We start from the raw sequence: 23869 nt of genomic DNA, 5'->3' as shown, positions 1-23869 counted from the left end.
ATGCATGGTATCGACCAACATCGCGCTGCGAAAATGCGCATGGGAGTTCCTCGGCAAACCAGTTGCCGCTCACCCAACAAAATCTCTAGCCGAGTTTCTATTTGAGTCCGGTAGGCACGAAATGAGCCGTACCTTTACGTCTCTTGTTTTTAAGTAATAATCCGATTCGATATTGCCACATAAACTATACATAAAATTAATGTCATGGTGATTTAGTTGTAACTCGTACAACTGGTTCAACCTACTCACGCAACTCACTACCCGGTAAAAGTTGGGAGGGAGTTGGTCGGGACAAAGGCCATAAAACCTAAGGGTACTAAGGACCAGGGGGTCAACTGGGAACCTAAATCCACCCTCTAGAATGGCCATCAAGGGAAAGAACACCATGTTTACACCACGGCGCCTTTGAATGTCAGTATCGCTCATGTTACAGTAGGCAATATCAACGTCCCTAGGAACATTGAAGGCAGCCCTAAAACTAGCCAAAGCATTGGCAGAGGAAAGGAGGTGGGAGTAACCCATTCTACTGGCAAAAATGCTAAGAAGAAAATAGATACTGAGAGTATTGAAGAACAAAATGAAATGGAACAAGCAGGAAGAAGAAGAAGAAGGAGAGGAACTTACTGGGCTCTAAGGAGGAGGTATGTTCTGGGCTGAGAGATGAACCAGAAAGAGTAATGCTCGGCAGAGTAAAAGGACGAATAGTGAGAAATGCAAAAGTGAATGAAAGTGACAGGAATGGTTATTTATAAGGATAAAAAAGCCAAGCAAGATGCATTAAATGATTCGCTAACGGGGAACCACGTGAATCGCCGTCTTAACTGCCACACGCGTGACGCCTCGATTAACAAACCGTCAGGCAATAATGACGGCTAAGCCATCAGTCAGGTTTGGACGCATCTTTTGAGAGGCGCATTAACATGTTCCTCAATTGACAGACACTGACTCTTCGGTTTCCTGGGTGGATTGCCACCCCTTGGGATCCTTGATTCTCGGAGCGGAATCAAGGGGGGGCTATTGCACGCACTCTACGCCAGAGCCTATCTGGGCCTGGGGACCCAGTATAAGTTAATGGCCCATGGGCCGCGATCCTTTTCTGCCAAGAACCCCATCCTTCAGCCACACAAGTCGCGGGCCCATAATGTACCACTTCAGAGTTTCTCGGCAAGTCGTCTATCTCGTTCCCCAATCATATATGAACAACCAACAGGTGCTTCGTTCGTTGCATGTTCGACGGATCCTCCGACAGCACCCTCGCTGAGGATACCCATAGAAGGGGAAAAACAAGTTCCCATGCCACTTGACCGCCTCCTACTACCACCCACTTATGAATGATAACATTGGACCACTTGGGGTACAAAGCCTAAAAATAATCACAGCCACTCCACAAAGTTTGAGCTATAAATAGGAGGAACACAGGGACGAGGAAAGGTTGTTGGAAGTTGAGAAAAAGAAGCCAAGTGTAGAGAGAGAGAGAGAGAGAGAGAGAAAACAGACAATAAAAAGGGAGAGCGTTTCAGGCAGGATAAGAGAGAAAAGTGACCTCATTAGGTCTCAGTGTTAAGAACAACCTAGTGTAAGAAGCCCACGCCCACCACAGAAATAAGTTGTCAGCCAAAGTAAGTCCCAGCCCAACCCAGCAGTCTCGCTTTCAGTGTGCACATACAGTATTTTACACCAAACCATTCTAGATCATGATTTAATTCTCAAGTTTCACAGTTTAACCAGTGGTTTAATACGAATTTAATAACTATGTTTTATACTACAATGCATTTAGCAAGAACATTCTGAAAAATAAAGAGAAATTAAAATTTTAATGAAAATAGTGTAAAATTAATAATCCAATGAGTGGTGTTTGAAAAGTGATAATGTAAAACAGAAAAAAAAAAAAAAAAGTTTTTATATTAAAATAGATAAAATTTTTGCATTAGAAGGCACACCATACTTTCTAACTATTTGAAAATAGGTGGAATGAAAAGATTGTACCTAGAAAAAATTATAGGTTTTAAAAAGCTAATGGATGTTTAGTATATGCACTTAAAAACTGAAAACATANAACGCTCGACTCTGAAACCAACTCGACTTTAATTAGCCGGGGTATCTCTTCGACTACTGACGATGCCAGCGTGGCGAGGGAGTCGGCGTGTCTGTTTTGAGTCTGGGCTACTTGGAATACCTTGATCGTGCTGAAGCTGGACATAGCTTGTTTCACTCGTCCGAGGTATGCTTTCATCCGGGGATCCCGGGTTTCAAAACTACCTTGCACCTAATTAACCACCAGACGCAAATCTGAGTATATTTCCACCTCCCGAGCACCCAAGCTCGAAACTGTCCTTAGTCCAGCCAAAAAAGCTTCGTATTCTGCCTCATTGTTGGATGCCTTGAAACACAACCTAAACGAGTGTTCCAACCGTATTCCGTCTGGGGTGATTACGACGACCCCCATACCGGCCCCCGTGCAACTTAACACACCATCCACGAACACCTTCCATGGGCGAACCTCTAGTCGGCAAACTATCTCCACACTCCCCTTTGGCGAAAACTAGGCGATGAAATCCTCAAGGACCTGCCCTTTCATCGAGCTTAGTGGTTTGTACCGTATGTTAAACGAACCAAGTCTAGTTCCCTATTTTGCTATTCGGCCCATGAAGTCTGACCTTTTCAATAATGACTATAAGGGATACTCGGTCAAGACATATACCGTATGAGCCTGAAAGTAGTGCGGCAGCTTCTTGGTGGCATGTATTAGGGCCAATACAAGTTTTTCCAGAGGTAAGTATCTCGTCTCGGCATCAACCAGAGTCTTGCTGATGTAGTAGACAGGCTGTTGGATTCCTTTGTCCTTTAGTAACACAGCGCTCACAGCGTGTTCGGATACTGCCAGAAACATGAACAAATCATCACCCAGTTCTGGCGCCGTAAGCATAGGTGCCCGCGCCAAATAATCCTTAAGATCCATAAAGGCTTTGTCGCACTCTTCACTCTAGCGAAATCCATTCCACTTCTTCAACAACTGGTAAAATGGTTGGTAGCGGTCCACGAATTTGGAAATGAATCGGTTAAGGGCAGCTAGCATCCCGGTTAACACTTGTACTTCCTTTAGGCTGCTCAGTGTCTTCAATCTCCTTACAGTTTCAATCTGGTTAGGGTCGACCTCAATTTCCCGGCTAGTAATTAGATACCCGAGGAATTTTCCCGCCCCTACACCGAATGCGCACTTCTCGGCATTGAGACGCAACTTGTGCCGCCGAAGGACCCCAAATACTTCCTGAAGATCCTCCATATGCCGGGCTACCTGCTTGCTCTTCACCACTATGTCGTCAACGTATACTTCAACCGTACGCCTTATCATGTCTCGAAACATCCTTAGCATCATTCGTTGGTACGTGGCCCTGGCGTTCTTTAGTTCGAAGGGCATTATCGTATAATGGTAATTGGCCTCTGGGGAGATGAATGCCGTTTTCTCTTGATCCTCGGACGCCAAGGCGATCTGGTGATACCCTTGAAAAGCGTCCAGGAAGCTCATCCTCGGGTGCCCATACGTGGCGTCCACCAACTGATCAATTTTTGGCACGGGGAAGGGATCTTTTGGGCATGCCCGGTTCAGGTCGGTGAAGTCCACGCAAACCCTCCATTTGCTGTTCTTATTTTTCACTACTACGGTGTTAGCCAGCAAATCCGGGAAGAATATTTCCCTTATTACCCCAACATCCTTCAGTCTTCGGACTTCCTCATTCACAGCTTGTACGTGCTCCTAGGACGATCTCCTCGGCCTCTGCTTCTTAGGAGTGAACAAGGGGTCGACCCCAAGTTTATGGACTATGAACTTGGGATCTACCCCCGGCACTTCATATGAGCTCCATGTAAACACATCCACATTCTGTATTAGGACCAGCAACATTTCTACCCTTTCTCGATTATCCATGCTTTCTCCAATATGGAAGTACTTGTCTGCATCTGGCAATACCTTCACCTTGACCATCTTCTCGGCACATGCGTCCCCCTTCTCACGTGAATTTTGTAATTGCTATAAGGGGATTCCCGACGAAGGGCAACTACGCTCGGCCTGCTCCTTCTGGTCGGTCTGCTCTTTCTTGCAATTGACTACGGCTACCAAGCATTGCCTGACTGCCCACTGGCTCCCTCGCACCACAGTGATATCATGGTCGGTAGGAAACTTCACCTTCATGTGCAGAGTGGACGGGACAGCCCCCATCGCGTGGATCCACGGCCTTCCTAGTATAGCCGTGTATGGAAAGAACGAGGCAACCACTATAAACTTCACCACTACCTCCTTACCTTCCATATTGACAGGCAGAGATATCTACCCCTCGGGAACCACCACTTTACCGTCGAACCCAACCAACGGCATGCTATACTTCGAGAGATCCTCATTCTTCAACCCAAGCCCCTTGAATAGGTCCGGGTACATAACCTCAGCGCCACTTCCTTGGTCTATCATTATTCTCTTCACAACAAAACCTTCTAAGCGGGTTGTGACTACCAACGCGTCGTCGTGCGGTTGAATCGTCCCTTCCAAATCGCTATTGTCGAAAGCGATCGGCTCTTAGGTCGGTGTTATCTTCTTCACGGGGGGCGACACGACTGAGCTTCCTCCTGTTGAGGCCACGGTCAACATCTCCTTTACTCCAGTTACAGTGAGGCCCTTAGGGGCAACGTGGATGACCTCGATTATCCCAGGAGGAGGTGGAAGGAGGTTCCCTCTTTGTGAGGCGCCCTGCCCTATCCCTCGGTCTCCTGCGTCCGTCACAAACTCCTTTAACTGTCCGGCCTTGACCAGTTGCCCGAGATGGTCCTTCAACACTCGGCATTGCTCGGTTGTGTGACCCCTATCCTTATGGTAAGTGCAATACAAATTCTGATTCCTTCTGGACGGGTCTCCTCCCATCTTGTTCGGCCACCCGAAGTACGGTTCGTGCTTAATCTTGTCAATGATCCTATGCATTGGCTCTTTAAACGTTAAATTCACCTCCCCTACGTGTGCTTCTGGTTCCTGTATCCTCAAGTTTCCCTGGACTCTGGGCGAATAGATGTTCTAACGAGGGCGATTAACCACGGGCGCCTTTCCCTTGCTTTGGAGCTGGTCGTCCTCCAGCCGTTTGTATTCTTCGATGCGCCTCATCAGCTGCCTTATGTCTTTGGGGGGTTTCTTAGTTAACGATTCCTGAAGTTTGGAGTCCTCGGGCAGGCCCATCCTGAAAGTGCTTGCAGCAATCTTTTCGTTCCCTCCGCCGATCTCGTTGTAAAGCTCCCAATACCGGGCAGCGTAGCTAGAAATGTCTCCCCCACCCTCACCTTCATAGACAATAACGCATCCACTGGTTGTGGAACTTGGCTGCAGGTCACAAACCGTATTCCAAACTCCTGTATCAACTCGGCGAAGTTATGAACAGATCCCTTCCGTAACCCGTTAAACCATCTTAGTGCGATGGGGCCCTTACACATTAGCGCGTCATTGTGGGTATGCAAGGACATCATCTGGATATAGTGGTTGACATGCTCTACGGGGTCAGTTTTACCGTCGTAAGAGTTGAACAAGGGTCGCACGAACCTGTCCAGCATTGGTGCCCGCTCGATGCCAGCCGAAAACAGTGACCTCGCAGCTTTTCGTAGCGTACGGCTCATCGTATCCATGGCTGCATTACGGGGCCGTCGCTTTTCTGGGGAATCCGAGCCTCGGTCTGCATATGCCCGTGACCGTGAACGATCCTGGCGGGCTTCGGATTCCCGCGAACGTGAACGTTCCCTTCGCCGACGAGATTCCTGTGAATGGGATTGTTCGCGGCGACGGTCGGATCTACATTGATTGGACCCTGTCCCTTGATGATTATCCCCGGAATCAGACCTTCTCCCTCGGTTATCCCAGTCCCTTCTACGTTGCATGTTCTCTACTTCCAGTTCCAAATCTCTCACCAACCTACTCAATCGTTCAAGCTCTTCGTCTCTGTTGTCGTGCTGTCTGTGCCCTGACGCTACTGATACAGTTCGCTGCGTTTGGAAAGATCCCTCACCGAGACCATACCTCTCTTCATCCAGTTCGTGATTCTTATCTTCGAGCCGCTTCTGCCTCTGTTCTCGCCAAGAAGAACCCCGAGAAGATCCCGTCGAACCACCTTCTGCACCACTTACGGAATGTCTCCCGGCCATTCCCTCATGTGAGACCGCTGGGCTGGGCTGGGCTGGGACTTACTTTGGCTGACAACTTATTTGTGTGGTGGGCTTGGGCTTCCTACACTGGGTTGTTCTCAACACTGAGATCCAATGAGGTCACTTTTCTCTCTTATCCTACCTGAAACGCTCCCCCTTTTTACTGTCTGTTTCTCACTCTCTCTTTCTCTCTCTACTTGGCTTCTTTTTCTCAACCTCCAACAACCTCTCCTCGTCCCTGTGTTCCTTCTATTTATAGCTCAAACTTTGTGGAGTGGCTGTGATTATTTTCAGGTTTAGTGCCCCAAGCGGTCCAATGCTATCATTCATAAGTGGGTGGTTAGGTGGTAGTGGGAGGCGGTGCAAGTGGCCTAGGAACTTGTTTTTTCCCTTCTGCGGGTATCCTTGGCGGAGGTGCTGTTGGAGGATCTGCCGAACATGCAACAGACGGGGCACTTGTTGGTTGTTCATATATGATCGGGGAACGGGATAGACGACTTGCCGAGAAACTCTGAAGTGGTACATTATGGGCCCACGACTTATGTGGCTGAAGGATGGGGTTCTTGGCAGAAAAGGATCGCGGCCCATGGGCCATTCACCCGTACTGGGTCCCCAGGCCCAGATGGGCTCTGGCGTAGAGTGCCGTACACCGTATATGCGATGATCCATTCTCAAACCATGTAAACTGATGGATTGCACACATTAATCTTCTTAACTGGTGGATAAAAGAAAAGAAAAAAAAAAACTTTTGTATTTGTGAAAAAGGACCAAACTGAACTATTGAAGACACTGGATGGTCTAAACTTTGAAGTCTGCAAACTTTGACCTATTTACTAAACTACTTAAGATTGAAATTTTTTTTTGATAACCACTTAAGATTGAAAAAATAAAATGATAAAGATGAAATATTGAAGGTGTAAAGTAAGAGTTGTGCCATGAGATAAGAGTTGAGTGTTGAGATTGAAAAGATAAAGTGATAGTTATGAGACAGAAAGAGATAAAGAAATAACGATAAAATTATAGAACTAGGGCAAAGTGATAGAACTTCTACACTAAAAGAGACAAAATTTGTCATAATAAAAAGTCAAAAAGTTATTGGACAATTTAGATGTGTTTCTTTTTGTTATATTCTCTAATTTTATGTCATATGATGTAATTTTTTATTGTTATAATTTATTAGTTACCTAAATAGAATATTTTTTATTTTTATTTTAGTTGCTTTTATAGTTATAAAATATATTATTTAATATTTAATTAATTAATAAACCTAAAATTCAACCAATGAAACACCGTTTAATTTGATGAACTAATGAACCAATTTTTCAATTAGATCAACCTTCATTATGATTTTGATAACTATGGTATAAAATAGATAATCTAATGTGTGTTGTTTTAAAAAGTGAGTATATAAAATAGAAAAAAGTAGCTTTTATGTTAAAAACTTATGCAACAAATTTTGCATGAATTGATGTGAATGCTCTAAGTAGAAAATGCAAAAACCCCTCTTCTCATTGCATTACAATCTCAATATTGTACAACTCATGAAAGCAATCTTCAGTAGTTTTTGGGGCCTAAAAGTCCACAAAAACAAAATTTTTAAATAATTTGATATTATATTTGATTTTAGATGTTTTAACTATTCTTTATTGTGTAATCAATTCTCTTCATCATGAGTTTGTAGCTCAATTGACACATTTTGATATTTTTAAAGGAGATGTTCATAGATTAAATTCTCTCATTGTAACTTTGAATTATCAAAAATTGACTTTCTTAATTTTATTTTTTTTAAGTAAGATTCTCTTCGCATATTTAGTGATAGGAAAGTCTAGTAACACAAATTTAATTATAATTTTGATGTGATCCATAGTTAATGGTGGAGAAACTTACAGATAGGAAAGTCTAGGGGCTGTTTGGATTTTTATTTTTCATCACTCATCACTCTTCATTCAATTTTCGTCACTTGTCACTCATCACTCATCACTTAAAATACCCTATCACTCTACACAAAGTGTGTTTGGCACCATCACTCAAAATTTTCAACTATTTGTGAGCCCCATACCTATAACTTGGTGTAGCTTTTACTTTCTTTCTTTTTTTCCTTCAACCCCTAGTACCCAAACTCACCGAACCCAGTGAAAAAAAAAAACCAAAAACTCGAACCCAGTAAAAGAAGAGGAAAAAAAAAAAAAACCCAGCCAATGGAGACCAGTGAAAGAAGAAGAAAAAAAAAAAAAAAAAAAAAGAAAGGAAGAATTGAGCGAAGACCAAAAATATTATGTGATGAAGAACAAAAAAAAAAAAAAAAAGAACAAATTGACAAGAGCGAAAAGGAAGAAAAAATGAAAAGAAGAAAGAACAATTGAGAAGAAAGAAAAGTGGAGAAGAAATTTTGAAAAAAAAAATGTCAAAAGTTGCGACTGACCTGACTAGTGGGTCCCTTCATGTGTGTTTAATTACCAAATGCCATTGGAAACTAAGTTATGGAAACTGAAAACACCTAAAATGTGTTTTTAGTTTTCATAAATTATCACTCAAAAATCAGAGATTTGAGTGATGGAAACAAAAATTGAAAATAGCGTTATGAAAATTTAAACAGACTTTTCAACCATGGGTCCCACTATTTTTGAGTTATAAGTTATGGAAATTGAAAATCAAACAGTCTCCTAGTAACACAATTTTTATTATGATTTTGATATGATCCACAGTTAATGGTGGATAAAAAGTTGTGAATTATGAATGTGATTATCCTTTATTCATGGCAGACCACTTTAAAAGATTCTGGCAAAAATTGTGGTGGAAAACTGTTTTGTGATTAGTGTTAAAAGGTTATGGCAAAAATTGTGCGAGAAACTGTTTTGTGATTAGGGACAATGTACGCGTTCATCACTTGTGACATTGGTGCAGTTTGGCTTCAATGTCTGCGTCTGGAGTCTGCGTTTTCCTCCTCTTTTTTTTTTTTTTGGCCACTTTGTTTGACTTTGGAGACAAAAAAATTGGTGCATGAACAGTGCGTGCACTGTTCACGCACTGTTTATGCACTGTTCATGTAATAAAAAATATTAAAAATGGGTCCCACGATACTATTTACACATTTAAAAATTATTTTTCTACAGTGTTTTCAGTTTTCAGTTTTCAGTTTCAGCAACAATAAGTTCAATCCAAACGGACCCATTGTGTTTCTTTTCAGACCAGGTTAAGCCACACCCGCACGTGCAATGTGTCATTATTCGAAGAAAAAAAAAAACCTCATGTTTCTTTTATCAAATTAATGTTGACTTATGATTTAACAAGTCAATAAAAACATGCAAGATTGTTAGTCCTTTCTCATGTGAGGCCGTAGAGTTTGAATATTGATATTATATAATTAATAATAATAAAAATTTAAAATTTTAGATATATTTTGTTTATTACTGAGTTAGGAACTCATGTATATTTTGTTTATAAGTGAATTAGGATATTAGTTCATTTATATTTTGTTTATCAACTCAGTTAGGTACTTAAACATATTTTGTTTACAACTAAGTTGGAATATTAGTTTATATATTAGTGTATATTTTGTTTATTAATTCAAGTGGCAAGTGTAATATATTTTTTTCTGCTCGATTTAATAATAATAGTAATAAAAAAAAAATTGTCCAACCCATGGGTTCAACTCAACCCATATGAGTTGGGTTGGGTTGAATTTTTTTGACCCACCATGGTGGGTTGGGTCAAAGAATCTCCTTAACCCGACCCATGCACATCCCTAGATTTTATTTACTTAAATTAACAAATTTTATTATTGGTATATTTTTTTTTTAGAGAGTTTCAACCTATGACGTCCGCTCTTGATGATAGCTCTTTATCATGAGACCAAGACACCAATCAATTTTTGGTGTATGCGGGAATTGAACTCCAGATCTCTTATACAACTAGCAAAGACTTTAACTGGAACTTGCATTTTATTATTGATATTGATAGAACCAAATTATATTTGTTATACTTGAGAGCTTTTAACGAATATTTTTTAAATGTTAATGGTTGCTCACAAGACAATTGTTAATAAATCATTTTAGGAAATATTTTATAGCACTTTTATGGAAAATTGAAAAAAAAAATGTCAAAACTTTAATTTTTTTTCTCATAAAAACTTTTTAAAAATGGTTCACAAACAAATGCACTTAGGACATTCATTAACATTTCTCTTTTTGAAGAGTCTATTATCATATGTTTCAAGAACTAATTTATTGTATGGAAACTTTGAACCATTAAGGAAATAAAAGAGATATTGCTTTTTAATTTTTTTTTTTATATATATGTTAATTTTATTGATAAGATTTGAACCTATAATGCCTGTTTATAATGGTACATAAATTGACTTATTGGGTGAGTTAACTGAAACTAATGGATTTTATTATTGATATTGCTAAAACCAAATTATATTTGGGAGTTCATTGCTTTGCTCCGTAATTTTTAACTGAATGAAAACCGTTAAAGAGTCCGTTATCATACCCTTCTAAATATTTTATAATACTTTTATAAGAAATTGAAACATTAATTACTTTTATTTTTCTTTTTTGATAAAACTTTCTTAAAATGGTTCACTAACCAATGCGCTTAAGGTATTCGTTAATTCTTTCCTTTTTGAAGAGTTCGTTATCATGCATTTCAAAAACTAATTTATTATATGGAAACTTTTAACCATGAAGGAAATAAAAGAGATATTTTATTTTTATATATGTTAATTTTATTGATAAGATTTGAACCTATAATGATTGTTTATAATGGAACAGAAATTGACTTTATTTAGTGAGTTAACTGAAACTAACAGATTTTATTATTGATATTGCTAAAACCAAATTATACTTGGGATTTCATTGCTTCGCTTCAAATCTTTTAACTGAATGAATACCGTTAAAAAGGCAGTTATCATACCCTTCTAAAACTAACTTATTAATATTATACTCTCATTGAGAATAAATTATTCCGTTCATTCAATGTATTATATCTTCCTTTCACGTAAACGTGGATCTTATGTGTAAAAATTACTTTACTTTTTATGTGAGATGAATATATAATATAGGGTAAAATATCATTTTTGTCCCTAAACTATCACAAAAGTTCGTTTTTCGTCCCTAAACTTTCAAAAGTTCTATTTTCGTCCCTAAACTTTTCCAAACGTATTGATTTTCGTCCCTTCATCTGACGGAGTGCTGACGTGGCTTTGACAGTGTGCTGATGTGAGAGGGACGAAAATCAATACATTTGGAAAAGTTAGGGACGAAAATAGAACTTTTGAAAGTTTAGGGACGAAAAACTAACTTTTGTGATAGTTCAGGGACGAAAAACGAACTTTTGAAAGTTTAGGGACGAAAAACGAACTTTTGTGATAGTTTAGGGACGAAAATGATATTTTACCCTATAATATATAAGTCACACTCAATAATTTCCACTCACTAACAAACAATGAAAGTGTTATTTATTTATTCTTAAAAAAAAGAGAAAAATAACACAAAAGTGGCAAAGCAAAACAAAATTTTCCCAAATCACCCGTCCATAATTTGTGGAGAGAATAATGCCTATTTATTTGTAGTCACCCTTTGGATTCAAGTAATACACTTAAATCGTGGTAGAGTAGGACTCTTTTATATCTTAGATAAAAAAGGAACAACAAAAAATAAAAAAGGAAAACATAAAAGAGGAAAAAAAAAAAAAAAATCTGCCGCAGGCGGCGGCGCCGGATCTGAATGAGGAGGAGGGGAGCAGTTCGCCGAGTAAGCTTAAGGCGGTGGAGGAAGAGTCGGCAGTGGCAAAGCGCGTGTTAAGGTCTAGGTCAGTGACCAAGAAAAAGCAGGAAGTGGAAGCGCAGCCGCAGGAGGAGGAGGAGGAGGAGGAGGAGGAGAGCAGTTCGCCGAGGAAGCGTAGGGCGGTGGAGGAAGAGTCGGAAATGGAGAAGCGCAAGTTAAGGTCAAAGTCAGTGACCAAGAAAAAGCGGAGAGTGGAAGAGCAGCCGCAGGCGGCGGCTCCGAAGGAGGAGGAGGAGGAGGAGAGCAGTTCTCCGAGGAGGGCGGTGGAGAAAAAGGATGATGATGATGAAGATTCGAGGTTCGTCGGAGAGCCAGTTCCGGACCAAGAGGCTCGCCAACGCTGGCCTAAGCGGTACGAAGAAAAGGGAAAGGTATACTTTTTTTTTTTTTTTTTTGCTTTCTTTTTGAGTTTTCTGTTTGCTCGAAGTGGTAATCTTTGTGTGGAGTTTCTGTTTGGTTAGTCAGAAAATCAATGTGTTAGTAAAATATGGCTTTTGGTTGGCTAGGTATGTTAGATGAGCTTACTTTTGTTGTAATGAGTTTGGTTATGTGTGAAGCTTTTGTTTGGTATAACTAGTCTATTAGTAAAAGTGTGAAGTTGGAGGGTTTGTTTGTTTGCTTTAATCAAACAAAGGTGATTGATTTATAGAAATCTAAAAATGGCAGTGAAAGACAAATAGATGTATGACGATTTGGTTTATGTGAGATAAGTGTACTTTTTGTTGTATTGAGTTTTGTTATGTATGAAGTTCTTATTTGGATGGTAAAAAAATCATTGTATATTGAGAGTTTTGTCTGCATCCAGATAGGGCTGTTTGATTGCTGAGAATGTGCAATTTTAAAAAAAGGACTAATAGGTTTATGATATTTTTATTTGTATGGGATTAGTTTACTTTTTGTTGTATTGAACTCAATTCTGTGTGGGGTTTTTGTTTGGTTTTCTAGAAAATTAGTCTATTATTAAATTGTAGAGTTTGAGATTTTTTCTATTACCAAATATGGAGGAGTCTGGTTGCTAGTAATGTGAAATGGAAAAAGGAGGACAATGAGCTTATTTTGAGTAAGCTAAATAGTTGGGCTTAATGTCTATGTATGCAATTTTTGCTTGGTTTAAAAAATCAGTTTGAAAAACAAATTGGTCTATGATGTATTTGTTTATGTGTCATGAGCTGGCTTGAATTAAGTTAAATTATTGTAAAGATTTGAGCTTTGTTGGGTAGATATAAATGTTTTATTGAGCAGAAACCATATTGTGAAATCAGAAGTGTAATCATTTTGAGACATTATGCTTTGGATTTTCTATTTGGTTGTTGGGGAAATTTTTATATCATCAAATTGTAAAGTTACTTTTGTGATTGCGTCGACATTAATGTTTTATATATTAAAAGTAGTTTTGAAATTCAAAACTATAAAATGTTAATATTGCCTGTTATGTGTTTTGGTTGGTTTGAATAAAGACAAGAAATACTTCTGTTTTTATGTTGGTTTTTTACTTGAGTAGTGAAAATCACGTTTCATGAAGCTTGATCTACCACTTATGGATATTGACTTTTTATGAATAAAGATGGAAGATGGCCATCAAGCTTTATTTCAAATCATCGTTAATTAAGAGTAATGTTGTGAGTTAATTTGGTCCTTTTTGTTTCATTGATGAGCAATGTAATATATTTTAATTATAGATGTAGGCTTGTAAGTAAATAAGATATTTCGTAGATGGTTAAACCTACTGTTATGTAATGAAATATTATAAATCTTCTTGATAAGTGATGTGATGATATTGTTAGGTCGTAAGAAGTAAGGATGAATCTGATGAAATTATTTTGGCTCGACGCCATTACACCCAAGCAGAGGTTGATGGTCAAATTCTCTATAATCTTTATGATGATGCTCATGTTAAGGTAAGTTTTAGTTTGAAATGCTTTGCTATTTATTGTATATTTTGTTTTGATAGTCTAACTTGTGTTTTTGTTCGTTTGTTTGTTATGTTTAGGCTCCGGAAGGAATGCCTAGTTATATCGGCAAGATTGTTGAAATGTTTGAGGCCGTGGATGGAGGTTTTTATTTTACAGCTCAATGGTATTATAGGGCTGAGGATACGGTAAGTATCATCTTTACACTATCTCTTGATTTTGGTCAATATTTAGCTTGCTAATGCCTAGTTCTAATTAAATTTTTAATTTTTTTTTTCATAGGTCGTACAGAACTGTCACAATCTTATTGACAACAAGCGTGTGTTCTATTCGGAAATCCAGAATGATAACCCACTGGATTGTCTAATTGAAAAATTAACAATTGCTAGGATTCCTTTGGATGTATGATTTCAAATTCTTATATACATTCTTTGATTTTTATAATTTCTTATATATGTTCTCTAATTTTTATATAATGTGATAGTAATTAAAATTTCTTTTTCAGGTTGATCCAGCAAATAGAACAATTCCCAATTGTGATTATTATTGTGACATGCTTTATTTGTTGCCATATTCTACATTTGTTAAGTTACCAACAGGTTGGAATTTTGTGTTATTTGCATTAAAATGTATCTGTGTTTTTAAATTTGAAAGACTTTATTTTTATTTGTCCTATTTTTTCCTTCTTATAAACTTGCAGAAGAGAGGTATAGTAGCTGTGAGACATCATCCACTATTTCTTGTGAGTGTGATATGAATGGGACTGAACAAGAAGAAGTTTTTAAAGTTCGAGATCACTCTAAGACAGAGGTGACATTGCTAGACCTCTACTCTGGTTGTGGTGCTATGTCGACTGGGTTATGTCTTGGAGCTAATTTGTTCGGTTTACATCTTGTTACCGTAAGTTCTATTCTTTAAGCCAAAATATATACAAACCTGAATTAGATGTCAGCTTATCATCATCATTATGTCTTGGAACTAATTTATTTCCTTTGTATGTTGTTGTAGAGATGGGCTGTTGACTTAAACCGGTATGCTTGTGAAAGTCTCAGGTTAAACCATCCAGAGACAGAGGTAAATTTTCTGGTCTCTTTTCTTTTATTGTTATATGGGCACTTTCATGCTTAAGTGCAAAGCTCTAATGTTAGTTTATCCTTGGCAAATCAGGTTAGAAATGAATCTGCTGAGGATTTTTTATTGTTGCTAGAGGAGTGGGAAAAATTATGCTGTTATTTTTCCTTACTTAAAAGTGATGTTGTTCCACAAGTGTATGCGGATTTGTTTGTTGCCGATGATGGTGATGATAGTGGCGAGGACAATGATAATGATGAGGCTGATGATGAAGATGGGGAGGTCTTTGAAGTTGAAAAGATATTGGGAATATGTTATGGTGACCCTAATGAGACAAAACAACGGGAATTATATCTTAAGGTATTTGAATTAGTTCATATGAATTAGTTATTATTTGCTTTAATTTTATTTTAGTTATTAGTTTACCTTAAGATATAATTATAGATATTTCAAACCAATTCATGCACTTGAGTAAGAAGCTGAAGTCTATTATCATGTTAGAATATTTACATAGGGAGGCTAAAATAAATTCAATCATGTGCTCAAAAAGTAATTAACTATTAAGTTCAATGGTTCAAAAAATGTAATATTGTAAAATTTTAAATGCAGTACTAAGGTTTAAAATTTGAAGTTTTTTAGAATGTGCCTCTTTTTGACAATTGGGTTTTATTATCTCTTGTATTTAGGTTCGTTGGAAAGGCTACGGAGCTGATGAAGACACATGGGAACCAATCATGGGATTGGGGTATTGCATGGAATTTTGTTACATTTTTATGGATATGCTATTTTGTTATATATTTTTCTAATTATGGTTCATTTTACAGGAATTGTGTTAAGACAATAAAAGAATTTGTCACCAATGGTTACAGATCAAAGATTTTACCTTTACCGGTATGTTTGTTGTAACTAGAATTAGTAAGCAAGTTATGTCTAACTTGAATGTGACTTTATACATTTTTTTTTATAAAATAATGTAGGGTGATGTTGATGTGATATGTGGTGGACCTCCTTGTCAAGGCATAAGTGGTTTTAATCGGTTTAGGAATAAAGAAAATCCATTGGATGATGACAAAAATAAACAACTAATTGTTTATATGAACTTAGTGCAACACTTGAAGCCAAGATATGTTTTAATGGAAAATGTGGTTGATCTTGTTAAATTTGCAAATGGCTTTCTTGGACGTTATGCATTGGGTCGTCTTATTGGCATGAATTATCAAGTCCGGATGGGGATGATGGCAGCAGGTGCATATGGGCTTCCACAATTTCGCATGCGTGTTTTCTTGTGGGGGGCACAGCCTACTGAGGTTTGTAAATAATTATATATTTTTTTATTTGGTATGACTATCTTGAAGCATTTTTGTGCTAATTAGTTGTTTTCCTTTGGCAGAATCTGCCTCAATTCCCACTCCCCACCCATGATGTTGTTGTAAGGGGGGTTATTCCATTAGAGTTTGAGGTATAAGAGGGTTACCTTGCTCTATAGTAGAAATTTTATTTTCTTTGCTGATGGTTTTCTTATAAGTTTATTTATGTACCGATGCAGAAGAATACAGTTGCTCATGATGAAGGTCACAATCTCAAATTGGAAGAAAAGCTTTTGCTTAAAGATGCAATTTCTGACCTTCCTGCTGTATGTTTTATCATTACTAGCTTCTTTTTACATATGTTTGCTATCTATTGTAATATAATTTATCTTTTCATGTTTTATTCAGGTTGAGAATAATGAATGCCGAGATGAAATGCCCTACAGTGAGCCTCCCCAGACAGAGTTCCAGAAGCTTATTAGACTAGGCAGAGATGGTATGCTTCTGTGTTGCATAAATTTTTCTAAATCCATGGAGTTATATTCTGTGTGATGTTCATTTCTGAAGTGTCAATTTGTTGAAAGGAGGAACTTGAGAATGCTTCAAATTAATTTTTTTATCAGTGTCTTTTTCAAAGAAAAAATTTGTTTGAAGATGTGTATTTCGATACTATTCCCATATGCCCGTATATGCAACTGTTTCATTACATTTTGTGAGTTTGAACACATTTTTAATACACTAACATTGAATGAGTAACTCTTCTTGATTAGAACTGCAGGTTTAGTGTTGTTATCATATATTGAATTTGTGTTTATAGCAACTAGCAAGTGTGCTAATTTACTGATTTATTAAATATAGAATTATGTGTATGATGGTTTTTCCCCCCTTTTCAGGTCAATATTAATTCATAGACTCTAATAACAGAAAATTTTCAATGAATTATATGATGTACTGTATTTTCTCTATTTTTTTCCCTTTCTTTGAATGGTGTTTCAAGTCAATCAACTCTCTTAATAAATTTGGTAGGTAATGTTGAAGGTCTAAATGTATATTTCGGTGGGTGTTTTTTTGGCAGAATTGCTGGGTCTTCCAAAGCAAGAACCATTAGAATGTGTCCTTTATGATCATCGTCCATTGGCATTGAATAATGATGATTACGAGCGTGTTTGTGAGATCCCTCAGAAAAAGGTGATTTTTCATATCATGCAATATGTATTTATAGTTTGACTAGCACAAGGAATGCCTGTCCTCCTAATTGAGTGAATTTCTGTTGAGATCCTTTGTTCCATTCCCACACTAAGAGCCAAGGACTTCGGGTGAGGTAATGTTCAAAGCAGAATATGAAGAGGAGCGAACAGATAGCCAGGGAGGAGAGATGCAACTAGATTGAAGTATTAATATTTTCCATGTGTGCATTGTTTTCTTATTTTTTCTATGTTTGAATGTTTGGATAGGGTGCAAATTTCAGAGATCTGCCTGGTGTTCGGATCTGTTCAGATTCGAATAAAAATAAAGTAGAATGGGATCCAGATGTAGAGAGAGTCTATTTGAAGTCAGGGAAACCCTTGGTAAAGTTTTTTTTTTATTTTTTATTTTTTATTTTTTTTTATTTTTTATTTTTTAAATTTAAATTTAAATTTTATTTTTTATTATTGTTTTTTTTCAAATGGTGGTGGTTATGGATATATTTATACATGTTATTTTCAGCAATTTGGGCTGATAAGTCCTATTTACTTGTAGGTACCAGATTATGCAATGAGTTTTGTCAACGGGACGTCATCTAAGTAAGTATTTCTTTTGGTTGATTTTTTTCTTTTTGTTGATTTTGCTAGTTGATTTGCATTTCATATATTCTCCTTTCAAATTCTTGTAGACCTTTTGCACGTTTATGGTGGGATGAGACTGTGCCAACTGTTGTTACACGAGCTGAGCCTCACAATCAGGTCATCTCCTTGTTTTAATTGTTATAGCTTAAAAGGATATGCGTGGTGTTTCTTGATGGTTAACATGTCTCTATTACAGGCAATTTTACATCCAGTACAGAACAGGGTACTCACAATACGTGAGAATGCTAGACTTCAGGGTTTTCCTGATTGTTACAAGCTTTGTGGTCCAGTAAAAGAGAGGTGCCTTTCATTTTCCTTGTTTCTATTAGTGAATCTCATGAGTTTGTGGTCCCCAAATGGCACTTTATCCTGCTTGGCAGCTTTTTCAAATAGAATTGTTACTTTACAATAGAGAAACTAAAGTGGTTGTTAATAGAAGAGGACCATTTCATGAGTGAATTTTTGTTGATTTCGTAAATATGGAAACTTTACAAGATATTAAACCTGAAGGGGTTGCACAACTGGCTGGGGACCATGCCTCAAGAAGCTTAGATTGTTGGCTCAATTCTCATCTTTCCTTGGGGCCAAAACTTAGAGAGAGAATTTGAGTGATTAGGGAAAGGGGAAGGAGATGCCCTTTTAATGTCTGTTAGTTGTGGTTATACAAGTTGAGGTTTGCCATGCTATGTAGTTATGTAGTATCATTTGAATAGAACAATTCTGATGCATTGTGTTGCTGGTATTGTATTGCATCTCATGCTGAGTTGTCAACCTTTTTAGGGTTTCTGTCAAATAAATGTGAAGTGATGTTCTTGACTTGTTTGATTCTCATGACAAGTCTAGTGTTTCTACATATTTGTAGTTGGAAAAAAAGAGAATTTTAGTTTCTTTTGGTAGAGTAGTTTGAGTAATGTTTGTAGTTTTTTGAAATACGTGTAGGTGGAAAAGTGTGTAATGTTGTTTAAAATGTAAAAATGTGAGTTTGAGATGGGGTACCGAACAGGCCTCATTCCTTTGGAATATATTTGATACATAAAATTTGGTTTTTTGAATTTGTAACGCTTAATTGTGTTGGAATTTTTGATACAGTTGTTGATTTTAAGTCTATTTCTTTGATATTGTTTCAGATACATTCAAGTTGGGAATGCTGTTGCGGTTCCTGTTGCTCGAGCCTTGGGCTATGCATTAGGTTCAGCATTTCAAGGTTCTAGTGGTGTTAATGAACCCGTGTTTAGATTACCTCTGAAATTTCCAAACATTTCAGGAGTGTGTTCTTCAGCAGCATCTGAGGATGATGCTTGATTCTTTCTTCGGAAGAGATACATTATATTTGAATATTATTAATTCTATCAAGGGAATTGTAAATTGCCCTAATTGGGTTATTTTTGTCACTTTGATTTGCAATATTATTAGATGAATTAATTGAAGTGCCTCTTACCTTTTAGGTAAAAATGTTGCTTTATTGTGATTGATATTTTGGTGTTTTGTTTGAAATGAGTAGTTTTGCAATGTGTCTTATATTGCTTCTCTCAAGTCTCAACTATTCCATAAAAAATCAAACATTTTATCTTCACATGGAATGGCTAAAGTTGAACAGTTTGTCCCTGCAGATTGATCCATTGGTAGCAGATTTTCCAGCTAACAAAGATCTTGTATGTTTTGAGTGTGCCCTAAATGCATGGAAGGTGAATTATCAATTATGAGGAAGAGTCAATGCAAAACATAATTTTTAAGGAGAAAGTCATGATTCTCTCGAACCTTTCCTTCTGTAGATAAAAAGATGGGAAAAACATAAAATTAATGTATGTGGGGTATGCCAGATGCACCCAAACAAGTCCCTTGGCCTAGATGGTATGCCAGCTATCTTTTATAAAAAATATTGAGATATTGTGGGTAATGATGTTGTTGGCATGGTTTTAAATGTTTTAAATTCCAATATATTTATAATTGACATAAATAAAACTTTTGTTACTCTTATCCCAAAAACTAACAATCTAGCTAAAATGATAGATTTTAGACTGATTAGTCTAAGCAATGTGATCTATAAACTCATCTTTAAGGTCTTAGCTAATTGCCTCAAATCGGTCCTCCCTCAAATACTATCTGAAAATCAAAGTGCCATTCTTTCTAAGAGGCTAATAATAGATAATGCTTTTATAGCCTTTGAACTCATGCACTATCTGGACCATAAAAGAGACGGTAAGGATTGTTATATGGCAATTAAATTGGACATGAGTAAGGCTTTTGATAGAGTGGAATGGGGCTTCATTGAACATGTTATGAAAAAATTGTGCTTTAATGAAAAATGGATTTGTTTGATAATGTGTTGTATAACTTCTGTCTCCTACTTTGTGCTTATTAATGGTGTAACTTATGGTAACATTATGCCCTCGAGGAGTCTTCATCAAGGAGATCCCCTATCATCTTACTTGTTCTTACTGTGTGCATATGGTTTTTCTTCACTCATAAGTGAGGTTGTAAGAAATCAGTTGATGAGTGGCTTATATATTTGCAGAGGGTGCCCTAAGATCATGCATCTCTTCTTTGCGAATGATAGTTTGTTGTTTTGTAAAGCTAATGGCTTGGAATGCCAACAGTTTATTGAAATTCTCTATTTGTATGAAGTTGCCATTGCTTAGAAAATCAATATAGATAAATCCTCAGTTTTCTTTAGTGCCAACACAGAGGAGGAAAAGAAAAATGAGATTTTGGGGCCAATGCAGGATTCTCGACATAGTAAGTATCTTGGTCTCCCCTCTGTTATTGGCAAATCAAAGAATGAAGTCTTCGCTGAGATTAAAGAAAGGGTAGGAAGGAAGTTGGTTGGGTGGAAAGAAAAAATTCTTTCTATAAGGGGTAGGGAGATTCTCATAAAGGCGGTGGCTCAAGCTATTCCTACGTATACTATGAGTTGTTTTCAATTACCAAAGGGATTGTGTGATGATATAGAAGGCATGATGAGAAGTGGGGGCAGCGTGGTCAGGAGTCAAGGATTGCTTGGGTGAGTTGGAGGTGTTTGTGCAAATCTAAGCTTAGAGGTGGGGTAGGCTTTAGAAACCTTCAAGCTTTTAACCTTGCCATGCTTGCAAAGCAAGGTTGGAGGCTTCTCATGAACCAAAACTCATTAGTAGCTTGAGTTCATAGGGCTAAATACTATCCCCATGGAGATGTCTTCAATGCTAGGTTGGGATCTAGGCCATCCTATGCTTGGAGAAGCATAATGCAGGGACTTGAGGTTGTTAAGAGAGGTACTTGTTGGAGAGTTGGCAATGGAAGGTTGATCCATCTTTGGAATGACAAGTGGCTACCAACCCCCACAATGTACAAAGTGGTCTCCATCCCTCGAGATTTTGACGATTATCCAATGGTCTCAGCTTTAATTGATTATGACACTAGAAGGTGGATGGCTGATCTTGTTAAGTCTATTTTTTTGCTGTTTGTAGCAAGAACGATTCTCAACATCCCAATCAGTTATAATTAGCCTGAGGAGAAAATTATTTGGGTTGGTAACAATAAGGGTGTGTTTACTGTCAAAAGTGCCTACTATGTTGCTCTTAATATGGTGGATTCATCTGAGGAAGGAGAAAGCTCTTGTGGGGATCCAGGTGGCCGTTTGTGGAAGAAGGTTTGGCACTTAAATATTCCATCAAAGATTAAAATCTTTGCATGGAGAGCATGTGTAGATGCCCTTCCAACAATGGTGAATTTGAAGAAAATGGGTATTGGAAAGGATGATTTTTGTCCTTGTTGTGGAAGGATGTGGAGTCAATCTTTCATTATATCATCAATTGTGAGGTTGTGAAAAGGGTTTGGGATAATTGGGAAGTCCATATTGTTGAGAACTGGCAGGGGCTCTATGACATAGCTGATGTGACGCTGTAAATCCTTGACAATGGAACAACTTGAGACCTTGAAGTGTTCTTTAGAGTAGCCTAGTCAATATGGTATAGCAGGAATTTAGTTGTTTTTGAATTAACTTGCAGATTGCCGAGCCAAATTTGGAGTTTTGCCAATAGATTTCTTCATGAATATAGGGGGCAAGGGTGGCCTTGAACAAGAATCAAGTTGCTGAAAATAGCAGATGGACTCATCTGCCTCCTGGAGTTTTCAAAGTCAACGTAGATGGGGCGACCTCTGTGGATGGGAGAAATTCAAGTGTTGGGGCTATCATTAGAGATTCTTGTGGAGCTGTCACAGCAGCCTGTTGTAAATATTTCCAAGGACAATTTTCTGTAGCCGAAGTGGAAGCTCTTGTTGTGGAGGTTGGGATTTTACTTGATCGTGACATGAAGATCTCTTAAGTTATCATTGAGTCTGATGCTGCATCTACTGTTAACAATATTAATGAGAAGTTCGTGGATGGTAGTCTCAACCATCTGTACCAAGGAATCCTTGCTTTGCTGAGTTCATTCACAAGCTGGAAAATCAAACATTTGAAAAGGGAGTACAACAAAGCTGCCCATGAGCTAGCTCAGCTAGCTAGAGCTGGTGAAGTTTCTCTGGTGTGGGTGGGGGTCTCTCCTCCAGCTATGCGTGAGATGATTCAGGCTGATTGTAATTGGTAGTTCATGTATTTGTCAAGCAATCATCTCTGTTGTATTTCAATTTCGTTTGTTTGAATACAATTCAAAGCTTTGCATATTAAAAAAAAAAAAAAAAAAAAAACGTATGTGGGGTCAAATATTTTATTATTATTATTTTTTTTTATAGAAAATAAGTAATTTTTATGCAAAATTTACCATAAGGAAATATTAATATATTAAACTTTAGGTCATTATGTATTTATATAAGTAATTGATGTTCACAATCAGAAGCCAACTTAAAATGAAAAAAAAATTTAATTTTTTATTGAGGAGGGGGTGGTGTTTATTGCTTCAGATTTGGATTGTTTTGTTTTATTTTATTTTATTAAGTGCTTCAAATTTTGTTTATTTGAAGAACATTAAGACTGAATTTAACTAACCTACATCAGTTGGTTGGCATTACTAGTCAGTATTCTGTTTCATGCTGTGCATGTGGTGAAATAAGATCTGGAGCAGTTATAAATTTTCGAAATCTGCTTATAAAAAATAATTTTCCAGTTTATGTTTCAGGTGAATGGGCTACCTTCGGTGCGTAAAATGCTAGCAGTTTGTCAATTGAAGTGTTTTTAATAAGATTGATAAACACATCTTTGAATAGAGTCAAAATTGAATTCCCATCAGGTTTCCAAACAAGAATTTAGCTGCTAAATCATTCAAAAAAGAAAAGCGCATCCACTTCTAATCTAATGCCAGTAAGAATGGTTAATATTCCACAGTTCCCTCATTGAACACAACCCTTCTCATGAAGAACTGCTTATCTTAGTCATAATCTCTGCTTGTAGCAGATTAAAAGATCCTCTCTCTTTTCTGGACTGCATATTCTTAATTTCTTACCTTGTTTCAGCATTTCTTCAACCATTAAACTGCTAGGATCAACTCTCCAATTAATTATGGAAATGAAACCAACACTAAGTTTGGAAAGACATTTATAAAAGGGAGCACAAATGCCTGAATTTGAGGAGTGAAAGCTTTTCACACAGAGCTAAGATCTATATAATAACACTTCATTGTGCCTCGACTCGTGGCAAATAACCCATGAGAGCATGGATTTTTCTTTTTAAATCAATCTTATAAGTCAACTCTCCTGCTCACAGCTCTGCAAGAAGTTCCAGGAAAAATCTCATCATCATAATTCCTAGACAGATAACAATCCAAAATTGCCGACAAATCAACACCCTCAAATCATACATAAATACACAACTAAGTTTCACCTCTCTC

At 37.4% G+C, this 23869-nt stretch overlaps 1 protein-coding gene across 1 annotated transcript; it reads left to right on the top strand.

Moving 5' to 3' along the window:
- The first annotated feature begins 11872 nt into the window (after positions 1-11872).
- LOC112031183 (DNA (cytosine-5)-methyltransferase CMT3) lies at positions 11873-19520 on the top strand. Its single transcript, XM_024063870.2, has 20 exons — positions 11873-12325; positions 13739-13852; positions 13945-14052; positions 14147-14266; positions 14370-14463; positions 14565-14764; positions 14873-14938; positions 15032-15295; positions 15622-15680; positions 15760-15826; positions 15913-16242; positions 16326-16394; positions 16482-16568; positions 16651-16738; positions 17318-17430; positions 17697-17810; positions 17983-18026; positions 18116-18185; positions 18265-18368; positions 19196-19520. The coding sequence occupies exons 1-20, from the start codon at positions 12095-12097 to the stop codon at positions 19368-19370; spliced, it is 2517 nt and encodes an 838-aa protein (XP_023919638.2). The 5' UTR covers positions 11873-12094; the 3' UTR covers positions 19371-19520.
- Positions 19521-23869: the final 4349 nt, after the last annotated feature.

Source organism: Quercus suber, unplaced genomic scaffold (genome assembly GCF_002906115.3).
Source record: "Quercus suber isolate HL8 unplaced genomic scaffold, Cork oak 2.0 scaffold_501, whole genome shotgun sequence".
Taxonomy (NCBI): domain Eukaryota; kingdom Viridiplantae; phylum Streptophyta; class Magnoliopsida; order Fagales; family Fagaceae; genus Quercus; species Quercus suber.
This window is presented reverse-complemented; position numbering and strand designations above follow the sequence as displayed.